This window comes from Papio anubis, chromosome 12, assembly GCF_008728515.1.
Source record: "Papio anubis isolate 15944 chromosome 12, Panubis1.0, whole genome shotgun sequence".
NCBI classification, from domain to species: Eukaryota; Metazoa; Chordata; class Mammalia; order Primates; family Cercopithecidae; genus Papio; species Papio anubis.
In genome coordinates this window covers 95,799,498-95,826,664 of record NC_044987.1, presented here as the reverse complement: position 1 = coordinate 95,826,664, position 27,167 = coordinate 95,799,498, and the positions used below count along the sequence as shown (strand labels likewise).

The 27,167-nt window shown below is 46.5% G+C and overlaps 1 protein-coding gene and 1 long non-coding RNA gene across 25 annotated transcripts in view; one reads left to right on the top strand and one right to left on the bottom strand.

Moving 5' to 3' along the window:
* Nucleotides 1-27,167, bottom strand: part of PRR5L (proline rich 5 like) — a 246,468-nt gene that overhangs the window by 73,136 nt on the left and 146,165 nt on the right. For 23 of the 24 annotated variants that reach the window (XR_002517341.2, XR_002517342.2, XM_031653940.1 and 20 more), the window contains 2 exons: nucleotides 11,919-12,059; nucleotides 7,029-7,155 (listed from right to left, as the gene is read on the bottom strand). Coding sequence is in view for 22 of the 24 variants with exons in the window: in XM_031653940.1 (XP_031509800.1) it covers nucleotides 7,029-7,155; nucleotides 11,919-12,059 (268 nt within the window). In the remaining 2 variants the exon portion in view is untranslated. The remainder of the gene's footprint in view (nucleotides 1-7,028; nucleotides 7,156-11,918; nucleotides 12,060-27,167) is intronic. The other variant, XM_031653941.1, reaches the window with a different exon arrangement.
* LOC116269811 lies at nucleotides 984-4,013 on the top strand. The gene is made up of 2 exons (XR_004177650.1): nucleotides 984-3,412; nucleotides 3,699-4,013. It is a non-coding gene; the product is annotated as an uncharacterized LOC116269811 (long non-coding RNA).

Here is a 27,167-nt window from a genome sequence, read left to right as displayed (position 1 = left end):
TAGTCCCAATCTCCCTCCAAAACAGAGTTGTTCTCAGTATGCCCACTGCACAGATGAGGAAGACTGAGGATCAGCCCCAGTTCTCTTAGGTTCCAGATGGCAGCGCCCAAACTTTCCCCACTACATGCTGCTGTGTCTCAGGGGACTGCTGCTGCCCTCAGAAGACATGTCCCTTGAAGCGCCCCCCCCCCCCACTGAAGTCAAGTAACAGCAAACACTGCCCCCCCAGCAGGTGCTAGACAAGTAGCTGACACTGGCTCCCCTCTTTGGAGAAAAGAGACAAAACGCCAAGGAGCAACCAAGAAGAAAGCATCTACGCCAGGCACTGGCAGCAGTTCTTTGTGAAGCATGGACGCTCCTACTCTCCAAGTTACACATTTCTAAAATGTTCCCACATTCTTATAACCTGCATTACTTTTATGATCTCCAAAATCAATAACTATAAAACAGAAGCACCAGAAGAGTTCAAAGCAGCAAGGATCCCACTGAAAAACTGTCCTTAAAAAAAAACGCCCTTGAGAACAATTCATTTGCCTCTCACTGCTGATAGAAGTACACACTTTAGATTGCTGTTGGGAAACCCATGTTGGGACCTGAACCCTACAGCCAGCCTAGCAGGAGATGGGAAAAGACCTATCTGGGGAGCATTTGCTGCATGCAGATGTCTGGGCTCCTGAGACGGGGTACCTACCTGCCAGGAGGGGTTTGTGCAAAGGGTAGGGCAAAAGAGGCAGACAGTAGCAACATTATTTCTATTGTTGCTAGAGATTTCGATTTTGTTTGTTTGTTTGTTTTTTTGAGACGGAGTCTCACTCTGTCGCCCAGGCTGGAGTGCAGTGGCGCGATCTCAGCTCACTGCAAGCTACTGGGTTCATGCCCTTCTCCTGCCTCAGCCTCTCGAGTAGCTGGGATGACAGGCACCCACCACCACTCCTGCCTAATTTTTTGTATTTTTAGTAGAGACGGGGTTTCACCGTGTTAGCCAGGATGGTCTCCATCTCCTGACCTCGTAATCTGCCTGCCTCGGCCTCCCAAAGTGCTGGAATTACAGGCGTGAGCCACTGCGCCCGGCCTCGATAATGTTTTATAAGAGTATGGGGGACTCCTCTCTTTGGGGAAGGGGTATCTGGAAAGATACAGTATTAATGTTAGATTTTACAACATGGCTGAAACTTGGAAGAAAGGCTGGGACCAGAGAGGACAGAGGGTAAATCAAGAGAACGGGAAATCTACTTGCATGGCAGACACATGCAGCATCTTTGGAAGAAATGAGAATTTATCTGATGATTTCCGCGGGTCCCAACCCACTGGGATGAGCCAGGGAAAGGTGTCTCCAATGGTCCTTGGAGGGCCCAGGCAGCAAACGGACAAGAGAAGCCCCTCTGGCTGCTCACGGGTCAAGAGCTGGAGCCAGAGTGAGGGGGGGCTGCCCTGGAGGAGGAGACCCCAACACCACCTGTCCCCACCTTCAACAAACACTACTTCCTGTGCATGCAAAATGCTGCACTAGCTACAGAGAAGAAAAGAACATACATCTGATGTGGGGCCCCCAACAGGGGCTTGAGCCCAGCACACTTGTGTACCTCCATGCATGTATGTTCTCATGTCAGGGGCAAGAGTTCTTAGGAGCAACTATTTACTGAGCATCTACGGTATGCTAGGTACTGTATCAGAAAGGAGGTGCTCCACTGATGGCTTCTAACCGCTTTGCAGAAGAACCTGAAGTTGAGATGTGGAATAACTACAGTCAAGTTAGTGATGAAACCAGGACTCAAACCCAGAGCGGATAGCACAGGCCCCGCTCATGACCCCCACACACAAATAACTGTCAGAACAGGTCGGTGTGGCAAATGTCAGGTCGGAGATACAGATGACAGCACCCTGGAAATTCAGAGGAGAAGGAAGAGAAGTCACAAAGTCTATTTCAGATGGGCTGTGCTTCTCTAGGCTTGACTTACAGACTGAACCACTCACTCACAGGAGAGGTCTGTGCCAGGTCCTGGGATACAAAATTCCTGCTCTCAACGAGCAAGCTCAGTGTAAGGGAGAGGCTGAGAAACAGAACATGGCAATACAGCCACGTTCTGGCAAGGCCAAGGATGTGGTCTGGGATCCGGGGAGGGATTGGGGAGGTACACATAACCTCCCCGGAGAGCGATTTCACAGGGGCCAGGCTGCCTTTAGCTGGGGTCCATAACATAGCAGGCAGCTCTACCTGGCCCTTCCCTGAGACAGGACAGCTTCTTCCTGCTGCTGGCCCTGAATAGGAGGACAGGGCCTCTGTGCTCAGCCTTCTGTGGCTCAGAAGTTGCTCCAGGCCACACAGCTGAGCCCCAGCTCTTGTGGTTTCCAAGGCCCTGCTCTCTCCACAGTTGCCTCAGCCTCTCTCTCTCTGCTGATGACTCACCAGAGAGGCTACAGCTCTTCCTTCTGCTTTCTGGGTGAATGTTTTCATTCCCAAGATTGGGTGTGGGCAGAGCCAGGACCACAGGGACCACAAGGCTGTGTTGAGTCCCCCGAGCAGACAGCGCTTCCTTGCTAAGTTCCCGCCAGACTCCAGAGCCAAGCCTCAGACAAGTGCGTCAGCTGTGTCCCCACTGGGAGGTCAGGCCTGCTGGGCCCCTTGGGAGGCCTTAAAACCGAACGCCATGCCCACGACTGGCAGACAGCGACTGACACTCTTGCTTCTTGTTCTCCTCCCCAACCTCTTCCTTCTTTGCCCCCGGGAAGGCAGGACCCTGTCACCCAGGGAAGGGAATATCCCACTAAGGGACTGATTACCCTGTGGGTACCCCCTGGGGCTCCAAGCCAGCCCTTCCCTTGCAGTGGTGCCCTTTTAGCAGGAACAGGGCTGGGTCCTGCCATTTCAGCTGGCATCTCCAGGCCACCTCTGCCGCCTCCTCTTCCCTTTCACACGGGGTGAGGCCAAGGGGAGCCTTTATTCCCTTCTCACTCACCAGGAGCCCTGCTGAGCACTGGCATTCATCCACGGCACCGGAGCCAGCAAGAGCAGCTCCTTTCAAACCCCCAGAGAGAAGCAAAGCCTGGAGAAGGCCGTCCTCGGGCCCTTTGTTGGGGACTTGGTTCCCAGGCTTTTGATCTCCCAGGCTCCCTGGCCAGGCCCCACCGGAGGGACCGCCATAATACGGCCATTGTGACCCCAGCACACCAAGCCCGTGGTGGGCGTCCCTCTCCAGGCTGCCACCTGAAAGCCGTGAATGCCGGCTTGTCACGCAGAGAAGTTACAGTATCCTGAAGGAGAAGGGCCCTCCCGCGGGAGATACAATGGACGGAGGCCTGTGGGAGGCCAGCGCCTTTGTGTGGGAGAAGTCGAGCGTGCTGCTGAGTGTGCACGCTGGGAGGGCCCTGCAAACAGCAGGCAAACAGCCTGGAGACTTCGGGGACTTGAAAGGTGGGTCAAGGGCCAGCCTCTGAGGAGTCGGCCTTTTACACAAAGTTTCACTACCCTCCTCCTCCTCCCTCACCAACTCCCACTACTGCAGAAAAGTGGCTGCTTTGGAGAGGGGAGCACATTCTCTCACTCCCATCATGGGCCTCTGACCCAGAGGTGAGGCCGGGCTGGCAGGAAGGGAGACCTCCCGAGAATCCTCGTGCAGTCAAACACGCGCGGTCGCGTGGGTGCAGTGCGGAGTCCCGGGAATAAACCGCTTCTCTGGCTCTGGTCACCTGTCCTGCAGGTGACCTGGAGACTGAAAGCACAACAGTACCTTGGAGGATGGAATGAGTTACGTGCCAAAACCCTGGTCAGTAATCCAGCTTGAGTGGCGGCTTCTTAGGGGATGGTTGGCCCCTGCTGCCTGCGACCACGCCTACCTGTGACCACGCCCACCTGCGACCACGCCTACCCATCCTCCCGCCCAAGTGAGCCGCGGCAAAGCCCTCCCATAGGTTGAGGGGTTTTTCACCTCCAGCCTGACTCCTTAGTTTTTGCTTCAGCCAGCCATCTCAACACTCCCCTCCCACAGGCAAAATAAACCTTTTACCAAGGGGCAGACGGAGGCCCCGAGAGTCCTCTCTTTATCTGGAAAGCCGTGTCCTCAGTCAGGATGGGCACCGCTGTGACCACTTTAGCTTCTTAGTATCCAGAGACATGGGGTGAAATGTCTGGCTTAGGATCCCTCTTGGGCTAAGGAACACCTCCTGAGCTGTCCCTTAATAAAGTCACCTCCTCAAAGTTGGCAGCGGGCAGTGGGGGTGGAGGTGATGATAGCGCACGTGGGGCAGCTGATAAAGTATCCGCAACAGTATCCACAACTCCAGGCTTTGTAATCCTGGCTCCACGTGACCTTAATCCTCACTTACCTCCCCTGTAAACCTGGAAACAGCAGTGTCTGCTCCATGGCCCAGCATCCAGCGCCCCCAGCACCATGCCCAGGACGAGGTCTGAGTCCAGTAGCTTCCCTTGCCATCAGCTTCCTTGCAACTCTGAAGCCCTTTCAGTTCCTCTAACACTCCTTCCTCTTGCTCATCACCTGTCCTCCAAACCCCCCCAAGGTCCTCTCCTTATAGTCATCCCTCTCTGTTTACTCAGCTAACTCATATTCATCCTGCAGGTCCCATCACAGACATCATCACTTCCTCCAGGTACTCTTCCCTGATTCCCTAGTCAAGGTGAGGTCCGCGTGCCCTGGGTTCGTGGCCCCTGTACTTGCCCCCTGAGAACAAGTGTACACTGATGAGACACTGCCTTGTTTGTGACTTCTCCCCTAGGCTGTGTGTGCTGGAGGGCAGGAATGGGTTGGCTTCATTCACAGATATGTCTATAGCACCTCCCAGAGTGCCAGGACAGGGTCTTAGTACACATTTGCTGAAATAATTTAAAATTAGCCAAAAGAGGGTCACGTCCTTCCCTCCCTGCCCCTACTGTGACAACTCATCAGAGGCAGGGATTGTCCTAGGTACAAGAATAAAACCTCAAATCTTTAATTTGGCAAAAATGTGCATTATTCTTATTTTAGTTGGAAAGCTAAAGTTATCCCCTCTTAGAGTGAATCCTCACTGAACAAGCTTCCCAATCGACTCTTGTTCCTGGGATAGGACACCAGAATAAGCCACCACAAAATATGCCTCTTGGGCATAAGGATTTATGAACTGAAGGCAGTTAAGAAGCAGATACAGGAAGCTCTCTGTCCTTCCTCTATTTGCTTAAAGGCGCTATAGAGATGTATAAAGACAAAAGGTATCCCATCCCGCTTCTACCAGGGAGAGCAAAGGTTAACCACTGAAGACAATTTTAGACCCTTATCAGCCAGCAATGGCACCAGAGAAACCTACATGAACAAGCCTCACTAACCAGCCCTTATCTGCCATCTACTTCCCTTGCCACAAGCTGCCTCCCCGGACTCAAAGTTGTTTTTCTTTGCCTTGTCACTTCTCTAGAAATTTATTTTTTGTTGTTGAAGATGCTATATGAGCTGAAATTCAAAGCTACGTATTTAAGAACTACTATCTCCCTGGGTGTGACCCATGTATATATGAAACATACAATATTAATAAGCTTCTGTTTGTTTTTCTCCTATTAATGTGTTACAGGGGTCTGTTCCAACTAAGAGCTTAGGAGGGTTGGAAGAAAAACTGTTTTTCTTCCTCTACACTGGCATTAGGCCCAAACAATGGTGGCATTCCTGCCATGGCCCAGCTAGCTTGCTGACATCCTGACAGCTCCCTGGATGCCCCTGTCCCCCAAAGACGGTGAGCCAAGCCAGCAGGAACGTGGGCTCCAGGGAGACTGCAGCAACATGGCGCCCAGCTCAGAGTGGGGCTGCAGAAGGCTGTTTTTCTTTAGTGTCACTGAAACTGGCTCGTTCCAGCTCCTGGGAGGAATGAGTGAGGAAGGGAGGGAGGAGGGAGAAGAACCAGCAGGCAGCAGGCTGAGGCCAGCACCCTCCGATCTGTGGTGGCTGTGGTTAAGCTGGTGTCTCCAGAAAAACATGATGAGGGTGGTGAAAACGGCCAGCTGGCCCTGGCTCTTGCTGTGGTAAGAGGCCCAGGAAGGGGCAGGAACCTCACTGGAGGACACTCCTTTCTTTGAAGCTCAACTACTACAACTCCATTAAAGCGAGAAGAGGGGGTATCAGGCTCCCAATTTGAGTAATCCATTTCCGCCTCTGCATCTCTCTGTGGGTGCTGGCTCCCTTGGCCCCGAAGTACCGTTGCTGCCATCATCTGGCATTTTTTGAGTGCCTACTATATGCCAGGCACCATTCCTGGGGACAGAACAATGAATAAAACGTTTCTGCATTTCGAGGGTTTATATTTCAGAAAATAACTGGGTTTATTATTATTATTATTATTATTAGAAGCCTTATCATACAGCTATTTCTACAAAGACTGGTCTGAGAGCTATTTTGTATTATATTATAGAGATATTTGTACTGAACCCATCTAGACTGCAGTGTCACTGAGAGAAGGAACAGATCTGATTCATCTCCAGATTTTCCAAGGTGCCTGGTACAGAGCCTGACACTCACTGATGCTAGGTTTACAGCCATCAAAAAACGGCCCCAACAGGATTTGTCCCCAAATCCAGGAGCCCCTTTCCTTGCCATGTGGTGGTACCCACAGAAACGGAGTGGGAGACAGCAGCTCGATAACATCTGGCCACACATACAAGCTGGCCTGGCATTTCCAGCTGGTTTCAAAGGGAAATCCATCACAGTAGGTTTCTCTACTCACCCAGAGGAAGAGTGTAACAAAGCACAGTTTCTGGTATCAGATACAGAAAGATTAATGTCCTAGGCACACCAGAATGATCAAAGCCACTGATCAAAGATGTGGATCAGACAAGCACCACCACAAAGGCATAGTATTGGTCCTTGGGGAGGAATCATCAAGGGGTAGAGGTTACTGCAACCTCCAGAGGCCAGGAACGTGAGTGCTTAAGATGCAGAGATTTGCTCTGACCCACACAGGAAGCAAAAGGGTGGGCACATAATCAGTGCTCAGTTAAACAGTGCTGGTATCATGATCACCAGGCCTCTTGACAACTTGAGAGCTGCACTCCTTACCCAGCGTGTATGTGGGGCCTGAGAAGCTACGGTCCCCGCTGATGCCGAGGAAAGGAGAAACCACTTGCTTCACCAGCTCCTCCAGTTGCAAATAACTCTCACTTGGGCCTGTGGGCTCGTGAACACTCTGGAAAATGAACCAAGATACACAAAGGTCAGTGTTCATTGCCATGACCAGCAGGTTCTCATTCAACAAATCCTGATTGTCCTCCTCCAATGTACAAGTCTGTGTTGCTGGCAGGCAGCATCGCTGCAGTTAGAATGAAGGAAACTGAGGCCTGAAGCCTTAGTCACTTGCCATGGGTCACTGCAATTAGAACTGTGCATGGTTAGTACCACAGCAGCCTCTCCCATTGGGCCACCAATACAGTGTGGGTGTCCCACCTCCAAGGCTGAGATCCGACTGGTTTCAAGGACAATAATCTTACCCACATGCACTGGTTCATACACAGCATAGAGACATTTAACATATATAATGCACAGAGGTCTCCTGATAATGCGAAAAGGAAGGTCCTCTTATTATCCCCCTTCTATGGATGAAGAACTAAAGACCCAGAGAGCTTAAATACCTTGCCCAGAAAAACACAGCCAGTAAATGGCAAAAACTCTGGACTGGAACCCAGGCTATCTGGCTCTGATCCCCTCTTCTGCCACTTGCTAACAGGCTAGAAAAGAAAGGAAGAAAGAATATGGAAAAGTTCAGGGTGATAAGAGAAAAGGAGAATTCTTCTAGAGCCAGGAATAGTTTTAGCCCCAAATGAAGAGCCAGTTAAAAACCCCAGCATGACGGAAGTCCTCAAAGCTAAGCCCTGAGTAAAGAACAGTCAAAACCAGAAAGAAGCCAGTAACCAATGTTTTCTAGAAAACTGGCAGACTCCTAGGGAATTCAGTTTCTTGCTGGAAAGGACTCAAACATGCTGTCATGTTGAGGGGCTGCAAAGAAGCAAAGCCCACCTGGCAGAAGAAGGGACTGGCCAGGAAAGAAACAAGTCTCCGTGGGGCTGTGCCCAGCCCAAGGGGTTAACATGTCAAATTCTCGAAATGGAGTAGACTGTAAATCACTTTCACTTTCAAAGTAGACTCCACTCCAGTGCGGTGTTTCAGGGATTGAAGGGGAAACTGGTCAGGTAATGAGGCAGGAAGGGCTGACTCCTGCAGGCTGGTGATCCCAGGGGGAGACGTAAGCTGCCAAGGAAACAGGCTCTTCCTAGGCCCCTTTTTGGTACCATCACACTGAGATGGGTGTGGCAGGGGCTGGGGGAGAGAGGACACAGCTTCAGGAAATACAAGGAGGCTGAGGAGGGGGCTATGGTGCAGATTTGGAGGTAGAAACAGAGCCAGAAGAGATGCAGAGAAAATGAGTGGCTTCTCCCCCAAACCTTCCATACATGCGAAACAGGGAGGGACCACAGAAAAAGGAGAAGTGGCAAAAGGTGGGAAGAAAATGGATAATGAACACGTGATTTGGAGCTGGATGGTTTTCTCCCAGAAAAGTCGCTGCTGAGAACTTGGCTTGTGCACAGCCCTCTAGGAAGGTGCTGTCCTCAGCCCCTGGCTTGGCTGCCAAACAGCTATGGAATTTGTGTGGTCCAGCGTAAAATGAAAACGCAGGGCCCCGTGTTCAAAACTCATTAAGAATGTCAAATGGTGATGGGAGAAAATAAAACAAGCTCAGGGTCCTCTGAGCACAGGCTGCACACTCTGCCTGGCTGGGATCCCTGAGAATGCACCATTCTGACGGTAGTGTCAGGACCTGTCTGCGTCAGCTGGGAGGGAACTGATCTTCGCACTGGTCTATATCTCTGACTGTGCCTCTCACTGGGGTGGTTTGAAGGCAGCGCACGTGGCCCACTGTAGGAGTATTTGTACATTTTGGGAAGGGTAGAGTGGGGTCAGGGACACTGTGGAAGAGCAACAGATAAGACGGAGCTGAAGGCCTAAGAAAGAGCTTCTTTCTCTGTAGTAGGCTCAGGTAGTTTTAAAAAAGATCAGCCCCAGTCTCATGGCACTGTGGAAAGTGCAAGTCTAGGCAGATAATGGACAATTCTAAGTACTGAGGCCCAAATTTCCTGTAGCAGATATGGCCCCAGGGCAGTGCCACCTGGAAGTTTCATTCAGATCCAGAGGCCACCGCCCCTGCTGCTCAAGATGGACTTGGGCCAGGGAAAGATCCGAGTTCTTCACAGTCATACCCCCAGCCCCAGGCTCTAGAGCTCCTGGTGAGGAAGAACATGGGCCAAAGGCACTGTTCCCAGGAAGCCCTCAGGGGAAGTGATGCCAGATGCCCTGCAGGAGAGTGGACGATCTTTAATGGTCTGTAGGGTGCCTGTGGGGTGTTTCCCAGTACCCCGGGAGACTGCAAAAGGAAGGCAGTAGTTGCCAAGAAAGGCTAAGTGGAGGTAGGAAGACAAGGGCTAAGGGATGGGGAGCAATCAAGCTCTGTTATCAATGAGTACAAGACCTTGAGAAAAGCCACCACCTTCTCTGAACCTCCATCTCAGCTGTGAGATGGGGAAAATAATGGTATAGACACAGGAGGAACTGCTTCCTTGCCTGACTTTCCAGAAATTCACCATGACCCCAGAGCTTCTCTGACTGTACTTCCCTCTGCCAAGAGAAGAAGCGCTGCATGATGGTCACCAACATGGGTGTGAGGCCAGGGACCCAGAGTCAGTTCTGCTCAAGCTTCTACTATATTCCATGGCCAGTGTTTAATTAATACCTATTATGTGTTAAAGACTGTGCTGGGTGCTGAGGGCTCAAGGGCAAGGAGAAAACATTGACCTGCCTTGATTAGACAGGGGATTGAGAGGCCCGGAAAACAAAGTGTTCTGAGCAGGAGGAACATTGAGTACAAAGATCCCATGGCAGCCAGGAGAAGCCAAGAAGACCAGAGCAGTGGGGAAGTCAGGTTCCAGGCAGGGATGGAAGGGTGGGAGATGCCGAAGGCGAGGGTATAGACTTGGGCTGTTTTTCTAAGATCGATTGGAAACCACTGAAGAGTTTGAGGCCGTCCCATGGAGAGCAAATTGGGGTGGGGACCAGAGTGCATGAGGGCAGATTCTCCTGGGCAAGCAGTCTCACCTGTCTTTGGGGACTCAGGGCTATGATGACAGCTTTCTCATACGGTTGCAGGGCTACCTGGCACAGGGCCCAGAATGTTGGAATGTGATAGGTCTCTTTCATTATAGACACAGGCCCTCCTGTTCCAGCAGTGACAGGTGAGAGCCTTCACCTGCAGGACTGGATCAATTCTCCTTCCCACAAAACCAAACCAACCACCACCACCCAAAACACAAAGGAATCGCTTCTCAGCCCTAAACTATTATAAACTGAAATGGGAAGATGGGAGCCCAACTTTCCGAATTTTCCTATCAGAATCCCAAAGGGCTCATTTTCAAGACTCCTTATTCAGGAAGCACGATCTAATTAAGGCTTCTCAGACCCGAGCCCCACATGCATTTTTCTATCCCCCTCCTTCTCCATCTCTTCCATAAAAATACTTGACCTGGCATTCCGGCCAATTACACCCACCCTCATCCTATTAGGCAACTCTTCCTCCTCTCTAATTATAGGAAAGGGGGAGAATGCCCAGAAGGATGGCCCAGCTTCAAGGACTGAAACATAACACCAGCTGGGGGATGTGGGGGAAGGATTGGGGCCCCAGTGCCTGACATTCCATCACTGCTGTGAGGGCAGCAAGGGGTCACCACTAGCCTGATCAAGGATGAAGCCATCTTCCCTGAGGAAGGGCTCAGAGCTAATGCTGCAGCATCTGAACTTGTTACAGAGATGAAGAGGCATAGCAGTCACCTCTTGGGGGTGTCCCTAGCCAGAAACTCTAGTCTTTGAGAACTGTGTGCCCCCACCCATAGGAATGAGTTTGCCAAGGCCATGTTTATACTGCTTGATCTTATTCAAGGGTCATGGCTAATCGGGCAAAGAGGAATCATCTAGCCCAAGCTAGACCAATTAAATTATTTCCTCTGGGGAGGAAGCATGGTGTGCATAATTCCAAATCTTACTGCCTCTTCCTCGCTGAGGGACCTCAGGCAAGCACACAAACTTACTAGGTTTCATTTTCCTCACCTCTAAAATGGGAATAACAACAATGCCTACTTCATACGGTGATTGTCTGGATTATCTGATTAAGGAAACAACACACTTAAAGTCCTTGGCCCGTGCCTGGCACATAGCCAAGGACCAATAAGTGTTAGTTCAACTTCCTAGTATTGATTTAGAATTGGGATTGAGTGACACTAGGCAGCCACTAGCTAGTCTCTTACTGGAAGCACATCAACTGTGAGGTGTCACCTTCGATCAGGTAAAAACCAAACACAGAACACAAACCTGCAAGGAGAAAAAGACCAAGTCCAGGAAAGATAGGACAAGACGAAGACAGACAAGGTAGCCCAAATACAAGTAGAGACTAGGAAGCAGAGGAAGGATGGTGGCTTCCTGGCCTGAGACAGCCTCATTCCTGGTTGTAATCCCTCCTGAAGTCCATCTGCCTTGGGAGCTTTCCAGGGAGTTCCTCATCTGCTTAAGCTAGGCCAAAGTGTATTCTTTGCTGGGACTTGCAACTTGTGGCTCCCTGGCATCACTGGAGAGGGGAAAAGGGTATCTACTTCCTGAATGAAAGACTATGCTTCCTTCACTCCCCAGTGCAATCTTGGCACCAAGCACAGCACCAGGACCTAACACGTGCTCACAAATGAACAAATGAATGAATGAATGAATGAACGAACGAACACGGGCCAACAAACTAAATAGTAGTTAGCCAAGTTAAGGTGCTCTGGTCACTAGGTTCCTTCCCCCTTATCTCAAAAAGGCAGTCTCTTCCCTTGCTCCCTCCCTTGGCCTTGGAGCAAGTCTCCAGCACAGCCTCACCTGCAGGATGAGCAACATCTGGACAATGGACGAGGGCAGCTTGGACTGGGCCAGCAGCAGCAGGTCACCTAGCTTCACCTTCAGCAGGACCAGGTCTCGGAAGCCCAGCAGGGAGATCTGGCGGATAGTCAGCTCCTGGCCCTAGAGAGGACAGAGAAGGGAAAGCTGTGAGGTGAGATCTCACTGAATCTGCCACCAATCATGTGAAGCTCAAGACAACACATGTTTACATAGCACCAAAGATGGGATGAGGCATCTGCAAGGGCCAGTGTGTCTTTCAAAGAGCCAAAGACCAGGCTCCTCTAGAATTAAAATGTCGTTAAGGTAAGTCATGACTCAACCTGCCTACCTAAATGACCCAAAGACAATACAAGGCACATATAATCGGGGCCACACTATTATAAGTGCTATAAGTGGTCGGGAAGGAGAGAAAGAGAAAGATGGGAGAAACAAAGAAGAAGATCAATACTACCTCCCTACATTCAAGGCTGTTTTCCCAACTTCATCTATAATACATCTGAACACCTATCATACAAATAAAGAAGAAAAACACGGGACCTCTTAGATTGTTGTATAAATACCAATAATTGAGGAAGAAAAATAAATAGGAAAGTAGGAGGAAAGGGATTTGTTCAATTGTTGGGATGCGGTAGGGAGCAGAAGGTGAAAATAATAACTATTAATAAGCTAACATGTATTAAATTCTATGTGCCAGGCATGATTCTACATAGTTTAGATGTAAACAACACATGTAATCCCCACAACCACCCTTTGAGATAGGTACCATTATAAAACTCATTTCGCAGATGAAACACCCAAACACCCAGAGAGTTACTATAATTCAACCAAAGTAGAGCTGCTTTCAAACCCAAACTTCTTGATTTTAGAGCTCCTCAAGTTTCCCAAGACCAAAAGAGAAAGGAAGGTACATTTTTCAGACTCTCCTTTGCACACATACATACAAATGCACACTAGAAGTTGGTGGTTCTTGGTAGAACCAAAGACATCATTAGGGTACCCTCCCAAGCTGACGAAGGTTTAAGGATGTTTTCTATTTCCTGCAACTCCGTAGAGTTTTATAGAAACATGGTCAAGAGTGGTTTTGCTATCTCCATATCCCCTGATCCCCCACATCCAACAGATACACACAATCACCACCCATACCTTTCAATAACATAAAAAATTATGGAGCTCACATTATGTTGAGTGCTTTAAGTTATCTTATAATGAGGGACTTTGATTGGGTTTTTATTCCTTCAATATCTTTTAAAAGTTGGCCAGTTGGTACTACCTCTGTTGGATGGATTGATGGACAGAGATGCTAAGGCAACAGGAGAGAGCCAGCATTAGGCAGCATTATTCTGGCCAGGTCCTGGCTCTTGGTCCTGTGTGATGCTGGAAGCAGAGGAGACATAACCAACTTTTTGTTCACAATCTTCCAGGGAAGTGAACAACAGAACTGTCTGATTTAAACTATAGAATGTGGGAAGAGAGAAAAAGGAAGACTGGGGCAGGCAACCTTCTAGAAATTAGAACAGCAATTCTGGTGGGAAGGAAAGACTGCAAGGCAAAAGGAAACAATTCTAGGACCTCCTGCTCCAACAACTGCCAAATCACTTTCCAGAACTGATTTTCTAGGAATTTCCTAGAAGGTCATCAAGGCATCCCGAAGGACCCTTCATTCCCCAGAACTGCACTCCAAATAGACAATTATTTTGCCTTACTGTTTTTGGTTTTGTATTTACATCATAAAAAATTTAAAGGCAAAGATTAAAAGAGATCAGAAAAAAAGGGCTTAAGGTAAAGTTACAAGTCCTCTTCGTCTAATCTCTTATTCTCACTCCACACTGGTAACTGCTCCTTGAAGTTTTTACTTATATTCTAGATTTCTCCAGAAAGCTCCTATATCCACAAAACCACACATAAAACCTTTAAACCCACACAGATATTATACCCCTCCTACTGTTCTGAAGCTTGCTTTGGTTCACTTTGTATATTTTGGAAATCTTTTCATACCAGCATATACTGACCCACCTCACTCTTAAGGCTGCGTAATATTCTACCACTGTATGAACACACTCTGTGTAACCAACCAACTCCTGACCAAGATGCTTTCATTTGCACACGTGTGTGTGTGTGTGTTTCAAACATATTTATCCATGCCATGTTGGACATATTTTGTCAACATATCCAGATTATTGTCCTGCAAAGGAAAATTGCTCAATCCAAATATGCCTTTAAAAAGTCTTTAAAAAAATACTGCCATGTTGCTCTCCAAAAAGACTGCATCCGTGTGTACCCCCAGCAACAGTGTATAAGAGAGCCTACTGTCTCACACCAACTGGGAGGATGATTTCTTAAGTAGGATGGTTAGGAAAATACATGTCATGACCCCACTTAGGCAACTCTCATGAGCTGTGCCCACACTTCCATAACACTGCCAGTATATGGTAGACACTCATCCATAACAGTGCCAGTATATGGTAGACACTCAACAGTCATCCATTGTCAACTCATCTGCTCAGCCAATGACATAGGAAAACCACATCCAAATAACTGGATTATCTGCTGTGATTCCAACACATTTTATTGTACAGAGAATAGTAATGATAATGATATTGATGATGATGACAATTGTTAAGCCCTTACTGTATGTCATATGCAAAATTAAGTGATTTTCATGTATTATCTCACTTACTCTTCTTAACACTCCTGTGAAACAAGTTTTATTATTTTCTAGAAGAAAACCAAGGCTCAGAGAGGCAGTTATCTTCCCAAGAATATCAAGATGATAAGCGGCAGACTGAGGACGTGAACCCAGGTCAGTGACTTGGTTTGGATATTCGTCTCCTCCAAATCTCATGTTGAAATGTTTTCTCCAGTGTTATAGGTGGGGCCTAGTAGTAGGTGTTTGGGTCATGTGGGCGGATCCCTCATGAATGGCTTAGGTGCCCTCCCCTTGGTGATAAGTGAGTTCTCAATTAATTCACATGAGAGCTAATTGTTTGAAAGAGCCTGGTGCCTCTTCCCCCATCTCTTGCTTCCTTCTCTCATCATGTGATACACTGACTTCCCATCACCTTCCACCATGGTTATAAAAGTTTCCTGAAGCCTCACCAGGAGCAGATGCTGGTACTGTGTTTCTTATAGAGTCTGCAGCACTGTAAGTCAAATAATAAACTTTGTTTTTTTCAAAAAAAAAAAAAAATTACCCAGTCTCAGGTATTCCATTATAGCAATGCAAAATGAACTAATACAGAAAATTGGTATAAGGAGTAGAATGTTGCTAGGAAGATACCTGAAGGTATGGAACAGCTCTGGAAGTGGGTAATGAGCAGAAGTTGGAAGTTTGGAGGGCTCAGGGCTCAAAATATGACAAAAAGACAAGGTAAGGTTTGGACCTTCTTTGAGACTAGTTAAATGATTATAACTAAAACACTGATAGAAATATGGACAGTAAAGGCCAGGCTGAGGTGGTCTCAAATGGAAATGAGGAATTTATTGGGAACCAGAACAAAGATCACCCTTTTTATGCCCTAGCAAATAACTTGTCTGCATTGTGTCCATGCCCTGGGGATTTGTGGGAGGTTGAACTTAAGAGTGATGACTTAGAGTGTCTGGTAAAATAAATTTCTAAGGTGGGTATGGTAGCTCACAACTGTAATCCCAGCACTTTGGAAGGCTGAGGTGGGCAGATCACAAGATCAGGAGTTTGAGACCAGCCTAGTCAATACGGTGAAACTCTGTCTCTACTAAAAATACAAATATTAGCCAGGCATGGTGGCAGGCGCCTGTAATCCCAGCTACTTGGGAGGCTGAGGCAGGAGAATCACTTGAACCCAGAAGGTGGAGGTTGTAATGAGCTGAGATTGTGCCACTGCACTCCAGCCTGGGCCACAGAGTGAGACTCTGTCTCAAAAAAATTCTAAGCAGCAAAGCATTCAAGATGTGGCATGGCTGCTTCTAACAGCCTAAAATCAGGAATAGGTGTAAAGGAATGACTTAAAGTTGGAACTTATAACTAAAAGGGAAACAGAGCATGACAATTTGGAAAATTTGCAGCCTGGCCATGCAGTGAAGAAGGAAAAGGCATTTGCAGGAGAGAAATACAAGAGAGTTGTGGAACAATCACTTCCTAGAGAGATTTGCATGACTAAAAGGGAAACAGGTGCTGATAGCCAAGACCACAGTTTTAAAAAGGCCTTGAAGTCATTTCAGAAACCTCTGGGACAGTCCCTCCCATTACAGGCCCAGAGACCTAAAAGGAAATAATGGTTTTGGAGGCCATGCTCAGGGGATGCCCAGTGCTACCTCAGGATATTGCTCCCCACATCCCAGTTTCTCTGGCTCCAGCAGTGGCTCAAAGTGCCCCAGGTACCATTCCAGCTGCTACTCTGGAGGGAGCAAGCTATAAGCCTTGGTGGCGTCCACATAGTGCTAAGTCTACAGGTGCACAGAGTGCAAGAGAGAAGGAGGCTTTGCAGCTTCCACCTAGATTTCAGAAGATGTATGGAAAAGCCTGGGTGCCTAAGCAGAAGCCTACTGCAGGGGTGGAGCTCCCACAGAGAGACTCTACCAGGGCAGTGCCAAGGGGATATGTGGGGTTGGAGCCCCTGACACGGTCCACAAAGGGCCACTTCCTAGTGGAGCTGTGGGAAGGGGTTGCTGCTCTCTACCCCTTCCCACAGACCCAAGAGGGGCAGAGCCACCAGCTTGCACCCTGAGCCTGGAAAAACCACAGGCACTCAACTCTAATCTGTGAGAGCAGACCCAGGGGCTGGCACCCTTCAAAGCCACAGGGGCACAGCTGCCCAGGGCCTTGGGAGCCCATCCTTTGCGTCAATGTGCCCTGGATGTGGAACTTGGGGTCAAAGACTATTTTGGAGCTTTAAGATTCAATGTCTGCCAGGAGGCTGAGGCAGGAGAATGGTGTGAACCCAGGAGGCTGAGCTTGCAGTGAGCCAAGATCGCACCACTGTACTCCAGCTTCAGCGACACAGCAAGATTCCGTCTCAAAAAAAAAAAAAAAAAGATTTAATGTCTGCCCTGCCCTGTTGTGTTTCAGACTCAAGTGGGGCCTGCTGTCCCTTTCTTTTGGCCAAATTCTCCCTTTCGGAATGGGAATGTTTACCCAATGCCTGTGCCACCATTGTATCTTATAAGTAAATAACTTGTTCTTGATTTTACAAGCTCACAGGTACAAGGAACTTGCCTTGAGTCTCAGATGAGACTTTGAACTTTTGACTGAGTTGATGCTGGAACAAGTTAAGACTTTAGGGGACTATTGGGCAGGAATGATTGTGTTTTGCGATGTGAGAAGGACATAAGATTTGGAGTACCAGGGGCAGAATAATATGGCTTAGATATTTGGTCCCTCCAAACCTCATGTTGAAATGTGATCTCCAGTGTTGGAGGTGGGGTCTAGTAGAAGGTAGAGTCATGGTGACAGATCCCTCATGAATGACTTGGTGCCCTCCCCTTGGTAATGAGTGAGCTCTCACTCTTTAGTGAGTTTTCACTCTATTAGTATGAGAGAGCTAGTTGTTTTAAAAAGTCTAGCTCCTCCTCCCCATCTCTTGCTTCTTCTCACCATGTGATACACTGGCGCCCCTGTTGCCTTCCGCCATAAGTGAAGGCTTGCTGTGGCCTCACCCGGAGCAGACACTGGCAACTACACTTCTTGTTCAGCCTACAGAACCATGAGCCAAACAAGCCTCTTTTCTTTATAAATTACCCAGTCTTGGGTATTCATTTATAGCAACACAAACAGACAAACACAGTCAGTCATGAGCTAAGTCAGCAGCTCATGCTTTGAACCACTTTGTTCCTCTTTGGTGCTGCTCCCCCTCCCTCATTTCTTACCCAGATTATTCTGTTGTCATCACTTCTTCATATGAAATACCTGTAGTTATTTGGGTCTAGACTGGGCCTGAGTAGTTATAGCACTCACCTGGAGAACATGACGGATTTTTGCCTTTGGGACTTCTAAGCCCATGGTTAAACATTACACTCTCAGAAGAAAAGGCCTCGATTTATAAGTGACCAGTGGGGCATATTGAATTGGTACCTAGTATTTCCTTTGTTTAAAGGTGAGCTGAACCAGGCCAAGGACAGCAACATGCCATGACCATTTATGTTAGAACTGGCTCCAATATCCCAGTCTCTCAATATCTAAATTCCTCCCCAGCATGGGTGGGGGGCAGGGGACTTTATCTTGAGAGCTCCTTGCTGGTTTCCAACCCATAAATTCTTTTTCTAAATGCAGAATCTGGCCTTCAATGTAGGCAGAAAATACTTTTAAGGGATGGTGTGGGGTACCTGGTTTATACCAACCTGCCACATAAACAAGTTAATCATTGCTTTCTTCAAGGATCATTTGGGGCCATTAACCAGAGCACTGGCTTGTTACCAGGCCTTAGCCATCCCTTAGGCCCACAATGAATCAGAGAAGGAATTCATACTAATCCAGAATTGGCTTTTCTTTTCTTGTTTTAGGCTTGGGGGTGGGGGGAAAGCATAAGAAAACCAAGCCTGTCTCCTCACAACCTACATCCTCCAAAAAAAATAACAGTGCATATCCCTGTTACCCAAATGCCATCCAGCTTCTCTAGGCTAAGCACAAAGAAAAAGTAAAGCCTAAGAGCATACAGTCCCATAAAATGATAAATATGTGAACCTGATCAGCTGAGAGCAAAAAGGAGGAGGAAGGCACAGTTTGCCTCCTTCTGGGTATGCTATGTACCTTTGATGCCCATTTGCTACAGATCTTCACCACCTCCCCGGAATATTCCCTGTCCACAATCTGAATTTGGACATGCCCATCTCACCCTTACCCAATTCAGCTAATTGAATAAAGCAGGGTTAGCACATGTGAATGGTCTCAGGCGTTAACAGGAAAAGAGAAGCCAGCAAGGTTGGGGCCATGGCAAACTCGAGAAGAGAAACAGAATTCAAGTCAGTCAATGGGGAGTGAGGAGGCAAACAGGGGCAATATTAATTTTTGCCAGATCTTACCATCCTTCAAGAGAACCAAAACAGAGCTATCCTTAGACCCACATGTCTGGGCTCCTGCCTGGCTCTGAACTTTTAAGACCCTCCCCATCCCCTGCCTCCACTTTTGCCCTCTTGACTATACTGGGGCTAGGTCCACCCAGATTCTGCATTCTCCATTCTAGAACCATCTGGACACCTGCACCCTGGAATTCCCTACACAAAAGGCCTGAAGAGAGACCCAGGGCCCTTTGAAATGGTGGTACCATGTTGCTGTCCTGGATCTGGTTCAGCTTGCCTTTAAACACAGAAGGCAGCTGGTTCCAAGACGGCCAAATAGGAACAGCTCCAGTCTACAGGTCCCAGCGTGAGTGACACAGATGGGTGATTTCTGCATTTCCAACTGAGGTACCGGGTTCATCTCACTGGGGCTTGCTGGACAGTGGGTGCGACCATGGAGTGTGAGCTGAAGCAGAGTGGGGCACTGCCTCACCCAGGAAGTGCACGGGGTCAGGGAATTCCCTTTCCTAGCCAAGAGAAGCCATGACAGATGGTACCTGGAAAATCGGGACACTCCCACCCTAATACTGGACTTTTCCAATGGTTTTAGCAAATGGCACACCAGGAGATTATATCCCGTGCCTGGCTTGGAGGGTCCCACACCCACGGAGCCTTGCTTACTGCTAGCACAGCAGTCTGAGGTCAAGCTGCAAGGAGGCAGCGAGGCTGGGGGAGGGGCGTCTGCCATTGCTGAGGCTTGAGTAGGTAAACAAAGCAGTCAGGAAGCTCAAACTGGGTAGAGCCCACCGCAGCTCAAGGAGGCCTGCCTGCCTCTATAGACTCCACCTCTGGGGACAGGGCATAGCTGAACAAAAGGCAGCAGAAATTTCTGCAGACTTAAACGTCCTTGTCTGACAGCTTTGAAGAGAGTAGTGGCTCTCCCAGCATGGAGTTTGAGATCTGAGAATGGACAGACTGCCTCCTCGAGGAGGTCTCTGACATCTAAGTAGCCTAACTGGGAGACACCTCCCAATAGGGGCTGACTGACACCTCATTCAGCCGGATACCCCTCTGAGACGAAGCTTCCAGAGGATCAGGCAGCAACATTTGCAGTTCTGCAATATTTGCTGTTCTGCAGCCTCCACTGGTGATACCAAACAGGGTCTGGAGTGGACCTCCAGCAAACTCCAACAGACCTGCAGCTGAGGGTCCTGACTGTTAGGAGAAGAACTAAAACAGAAAGGACGTTAACACCAAAACCACATCTGTACATCACTATGATCAAAGACCAAAGGTAGATAAAACCACAAAGATGGGGAGAAACCAGAGCAGAAAAGCAGAACATTCTAAAAATCAGAGCACCTCTTCTCCTGCAAAGGAACGCAGCTCCTCACCAGCAACGTAACAAAGCTGGATGGAGAACAACTTTGACAAGTAGACAGAAGTAGGCTTCAGATGATCGGTAATAAACTTCTCCAAGCTAAAGGAGGATGTTCAAACCCATTGCAAAGAAGCTAAAAACATTTTTAAAAGGTTAGATGAATGGCTAACTAGAATAAACAGTGCAGAGAAGACCTTAAATGACCTGATGGAGCTGAAAACCATGGCACGAGAACTACGTGACACATGCACAAGCTTCAGTAGCTGATTTGATCAGGTGGAAGAAAGGGTATCAGAGACTGAAGATCAAATAAATGAAATGAAGCAAGAAGTTTGAGTAAAAAGAAACAAACAAAGCCTCCAAGAAATATGGGACTATGTGAAAAGACCAAATCTATGTCTGATTGGTGTACCTGAAAGTGATGGGAAGAATGGAACCAAGTTGGAAAACACTCTGCAGGGTATTATCCAGGAGAACTTCCCCAACCTAGAGAGGCAGGTCAACATTCAAATACAGAAAATGCCACAAAGATACTCCTCGAGAAGAGCAACTCCAAGACACACAATTGTCAGATTCACCAAAGTTGAAATGAAGGAAAACATGTTAAGGGCAGCCAGAGAGAAAGGTCGGGTTACACACAAAGGGAAGCCCAACACACTAACAGCAGATCTCTTGGCAGAAACCCTACAAGCCAGAAGAGAGTAGGGGCCAATATTCAACATTCTTAAAGAAAAGAATTTTCAACCCAGAATTTCATATCCAGCCAAACTAAGCTTCATAAGTGAAGGGAAAATAAACTCCTTTAAAGACAAGCAAATGCTGAGAGATTTTGTCACCACCAGGCCTGCCTTACAAGAGCTCCTGAAGGAAGCACTAAACATGGAAAGGAACAAGTGGTACCAGCCACTGCAAAAACATGCCAAATTGTAAAGACCATTGATGCTAGGAAGAAATTGTATCAACTAATAAGCAAAATAACCAGCTAACATCATAATGACAGGATCAAATTCACACATAACAATATTAACCTTAAATGTAAATGGACTAAATGCTCCAATTAAAAGGTACAGACTGGCAAACTGGATAAAGAGTCAAGACCCATCAGTGTGCTGTATTCAGGAGACCCATCTCATGCACAGAGACACACATCGGCTCAAAATAAAGGGATGGAGGAAGATCTACTAAGCAAATGGAAAACAAAAAAAAGCAGGAGTTGCAATCCTAGCCTCTGATAAAACAGACTTTAAACCAACAAAGATCAAAAGAGACAAAGAAGGCCATTAAATAATGGTAAAGGAATCAATTCAACAAGAAGAGCTAACTATCCTAAATATATATGCATCCAATACAGAAGCATCCAGATTCATAGAGCAAGTCCTTAGAGATCAACAAAGAGACTTAGACTCCCACACAATAATAATGGGAGACTTTAACACCCCACTGTCAACATTACACAGATCAATGAGACAGAAAGTTAACAAGTATATCCAGGAATTGAACTCAGCTCTGCACCAAGCAGACCTAATAGACATCTACAGAACTCTCCACCTCAAATCAACAGAATATACATTATTTTCAGCACCACATTGCACTTATTCCAAAACTGACCACATAGTTGGAAGTAAAGAACTCCTCAGCAAATGTAAAAGAACAGAAATTATAACAAACTGTCTCTCAGACCACAGTGCAATCAAATTAGAACTCAGGATTAAGAAACTCACTCAAAACCACTCAACTACATGGAAACAGAACAACCTGCTCCTGAATGACTACTGGGTACATAACGAAATGAAGACAGAAATAAAGATGTTCTTTGAAACCAATGAGAACAAAGACACAACATACCAGAATCTCTGGGACATATTTAAAGCAGTGTGTAGAGGGAAATTTATAGCACTAAATGCCCACAAGAGAAAGCAGGAAAGATCTAAAATTGACACCCTAACATCACAATTAAAAGAACTAGAGAAGCAAGAGCAAACACATTCAAAAGCTAGCAGAAGACAAGAAATAACTAAGATCAGAGCAGAACTCAAGGAGATAGGGACACAAAAAACCCTTCAAAAAAAATCAATGAATCCAGGAGCTGGTTGTTTGAAAAGATCAACAAAATTGATAGACCACTAGCAAGACTAATAAAGAAGAAAAGAGAGAAGAATCAAATAGACACAATAAAAAATGATAAAGGGGATATCACCACCGATCCCACAGAAATACAAACTACCATCAGAGAATACTATAAACACCTCTACACAAATAAACTAAAAAATCTAGAAGAAATGGATAAATTCCTGGACACATACACCCTCCCAAGACTAAGCCAGGAAGAAGCCGAATCCCTGAATAGACCAATAACAGGCTCTGAAATTGAGGCAATAATTAATAGCCTACCAACCAAAACAAGTCCAGGACCAGATGGATTCACGACCGAATTCTACCAGAGATACAAAGTGGAGCTGGTACCATTCCTTCTGAAACTATTCCAATCAACAGAAAGAGAGGGAACCCTCCCTAACTCATTTTATGAAGCAAGAATCATCCTGATACCAAATCCTGGCACAGACACAACAAAAAAAGAGAATTTTAGACCAATATCCCTGATGAACATCAATGCAAAAATCCTCAATAAAATACTGGCAAACCAAATCCAGCAGCACATCAAAAAGCTTATCCCCATGATCAAGTGGGCTTCATCCCTGGGATGCAAGGCTGGTTCAACATATGCAAATCAATAAATGTAATCCAGCATATAAACAGAACCAAAGACAAAAACCACATGATTATCTCAATAGATGCAGAAAAGGCCTTTGACAAAATTCAACAGCCCTTCATGCTAAAAACTCTCAATAAGTTAGGTATTGATGGGATGTATCTCAAAATAATAAGAGCTATTTATGACAAACCCACAGCCAATATCATACTGAATGGGCAAAAACTGGAAGCACTCCCATTGAAAACCGGCACAAGACAGGGACGCCTTCTCTCACCACTCCTATTCAACATAGTGTTGGAAGTTCTGGCCAGGGCAATCAGGCAGGAGAAAGAGATAAAGGGTATTCAATTAGGAAAAGAGGAGGTCAAATTGTCCCTGTTTGCAGATGACATGATTGCATATTTAGAAAACCCCATCGGCCAGGCGCAGTGGCTCAAGCCTGTAATCCCAGCACTTTGGGAGGCCGAGACGGGCGGATCACGAGGTCAGGAGATCGAGACCATCCTGGCTAACACGGTGAAACCCCGTCTCTACTAAAAAATACAAAAAAAAATTAGCCGGGCGAGGTGGCGGGCGCCTGTAGTCCCAGCTACTCGGGAGGCTGAGGCAGGAGAATGGCGTAAACCCGGGAGGCGGAGCTTGTAGTGAGCTGAGATCCGGCCACTGCACTCCAGCGTGGGCGACAGAGTGAGACTCCGTCTCAAAAAAAAAGAAAACCCCATCATCTCAGCCCAAAATCTCCTTAAGCTGATAAGAAACTTCAGCAAAGTCTCAGGATACAAAATCAATGTGCAAAAACCACAAGCATTATTATACAACAATAACAGACAAACAGAGGGCCAAATCATGAGGGAACTCCCATTCACAATTGCTTCAAAGAAGATAAAATATCTAGGAATCCAACTTACAAGGGATGTGAAGGACCTCTTCAAGGGGAGCTACAAACCACTGCTCAGTGAAATAAAAGAGAACACAAACAAATGGAAGAAGATTCCATGCTCATGGATAGAAAGAATCAGTATCGTGAAAATGGCCATACTGCCCAAGGTAATTTATAGATTCAATGCCATCCCCATCAAGCTATCAATGACTTTCTTCACAGAATTGGAAAAAACTACTTTAAAGTTCATACGGAACGAAAAAGAGCCCACATTGCCAGGACAATCCTAAGCCAGACGAACAAAGCTGGAGGCATCATGCTACCTGACTTCAAACTATACTACAAGGCTACAGTAACCAAAGCAGCATGGTACTGGTACCAAAACAGAGATATAGACCAATAGAACAGAACAGAGCCTTCAGAAATAGTGCCACACATCTACAACCATCTGATGTTTGACAAACCTGACAAAAACAAGAAATGGGGAAAGGATTCCCTATTTAATAAATAGTGCTGGGAAAACTGTCTAGCCATATGTAGAAAGCTGAAATTGGATCCCTTCCTTACACTTTATACAAAAATTAATTCAAGATGGATTAGAGACTTAAATGTTAGACCTAAAACCATAAAAACCCTAGAAGAAAACCTAGGCAATACCATTCAGGACATAGGCATGGGCAAGGACTTCATGACTAAAACACCAAAAGCAATGGCAACAAAAGCTAAAATTGACAAATGAGGTCTAATTAAACTAAAGAGCTTCTGCACAGCAAAAGAAACTACCCTCAGAGTGCACAGGCAACCTACAGAATGGGAGAAAATTTTTACAATCTATCCATCTGACAAAGGGCTAATATCCAGAAACTACAAAGAACTTAAACAAATTTACAAGAAAAAAAAACAACCCCATCAAAAAGTGAGTGAAGGTTATGAACAGACACTTCTCAAAAGAAGACATTTATGCAGCCAACAGACACATGAAAAAATGCTTATCATCACTGGCCATCAGAGAAATGCAAATCAAAACCACAATGAGATAACATCTCACACCAGTTAGAATGATGATCATTAAAAAGTCAGGAAACAACAGGTGCTGGAGAGGATGTGGAGAAGCAGGAACACTTTTACACCGTTGGTGGGACTGTAAACTAGTTCAACCATTGTGGAAGACATTGTGGCGATCCCTCAAAGATCTAGAACTAGAAATACTATTTGACTCAGCCATCCCATTACTGAGTATATACCCAAAGGATTATACATCATGCTGCTATAAAGACACATTCACATGTATGTTTACTGTGGCACTATTCACAATAGCAAAGAGTTGGAACCAACCCAAATGTCCATCAATGATAGACTGGATTAAGAAAATGTGGCACATATACACCATGGAATACTATGCAGCCATAAAAAAGGATGAGTTCATGTCCTTTGTTGGGACGTGGATGAAGCCGGAAACCATCATTCTGAGCAAACTATTGCAAGGACAGAAAACCAAACACCGCATGTTCTCACTCATAGGTGGGAACTGAACAATGAGAACACTTGGACACAGGGTGGGGAACATCACACACTGGGACCTGTCAGGGGGTGGGGGGAGGGGGGAGGGATAGCATTAGGAGATATACCTAATGTAAATGACGAGTTAATGGGTGCAGCACACCGACATGGCACATGTATACATATGTAACAAACCTGCACGCTGTGCACATGTACCCTAGAACTTAAAGTATAATAATAATAAATAAATAAATAAACACAGGAGGCACCAGGTACTGATTCAACATGCCACTTTGTCGACTTACAAATCCAGGCATTTTCTGTACACCCCCCCTTCCAGTAGGGTTGCCGGATAAAACACAGGATGCCCAGTAAATTTGAAGAGTTTTTCAGTATAAATATGTCCCAAATATTGCGTTATTTGCTTATATATGCAATTCAAATATAACTCAGCATCCTGTTTGTTTGCTTGTTTGTTTATTTAGAGACAGGGTTTTGCTCTGTCTCCCAGGTTGAAGTGCAGTGGTGCAATCTCGGCTCACTGCAGCTTTGATCTTCTGGGCTCAAGTGATCCTCCTCCTTCAGCCTCCCTAGTACCTGAGACTACAGACACATGCCACCATGCCTGGCTGATTTTTTTAAAGAGAGATGGGTTTTCATTTGTTGCCCAGACTGGTCTCAAACTCCTGGGCTCAAGTGATCTACCCGCCTCAACCTCCCAAACTGCTGTGCCCAGCCAACATCCTGTATTTTTATATGCTTAATCTGGCAACCTTATCCCCATGTCTGTCTTCCTGAGAGAAGACTCACTGATGGCTGATGGGTGACTACTGCAAGGAAGGGGAAGGTTTCTGCAGGCTACAGGACAGAGGCTTCTATCTGTACTATCTTACTGGAAATGTTATGGGGTGGGTCTAACATGGAAAATGGAATCTATAAGCCTAACCTCCCAGGTTTTAGATATTTGACATATGTTTTCAGCAATTCAAAATTCCTTTAAAACACTGTTCAGACCAAACAGTCCACGTAGGTCTTGACCTCTGGCATAAGGTCATTCTACCCATTGCTTAATGGCTGTGTTCCTCTGCATACGACACCCACACTTCAATAATACCTAATTACATACGAAGCCTCAACCACAGTGGGAGGAGAGAAGAGTGAGCACACTGCAGCTTAAGTGAGAGAGACATGTATTTTGGAGAGGAACATCTACAGGTCAACCTTCCTTAGGGGTGGCATCGACCTGGCAGTGATCATCGTGGTATTAGCTCTACAGAGACAAGGGGGCAAGGATATCAACACAAATGGTAGAAGGAGTGGAGGCCACAGAATAAGAATACTAGAGGTGTCATTCATATTCTACTCTAAATTCCTCGTTTCGCTGGAGATACGATGGAGCTATGCTCACAGAAGATAAATGACTCTGCCCAAACCCACACTCTTGAATCTAAGTCTACAGATTCCTAGTCCAGTGTTCTTCCTACTAAATCACGTAGGATCCCTTACAGACATGGGATGTTACTCCTTTTTCATGATTTGAAGGCAACAGCAAACTTGCTTTAAAATTGTGCTTCAAAAAAAAAAAAAAAAAAAAAAAAAAAAAAGGAGAGAAGAAAGAGGCAGGGGAGAAAGAAAGAAAAGAAACAAGAAATCTCCCTTCCCCCCAACTTCTCTACTTTTGAAAACTAAGAAAAACAAACCACTCCAAGAATATAAAGACATACTCAAAACCAAGAGGGTAACAAGAGCCTAAAAATTGCTAGTTATGCAGCCACTCTTCTTCAC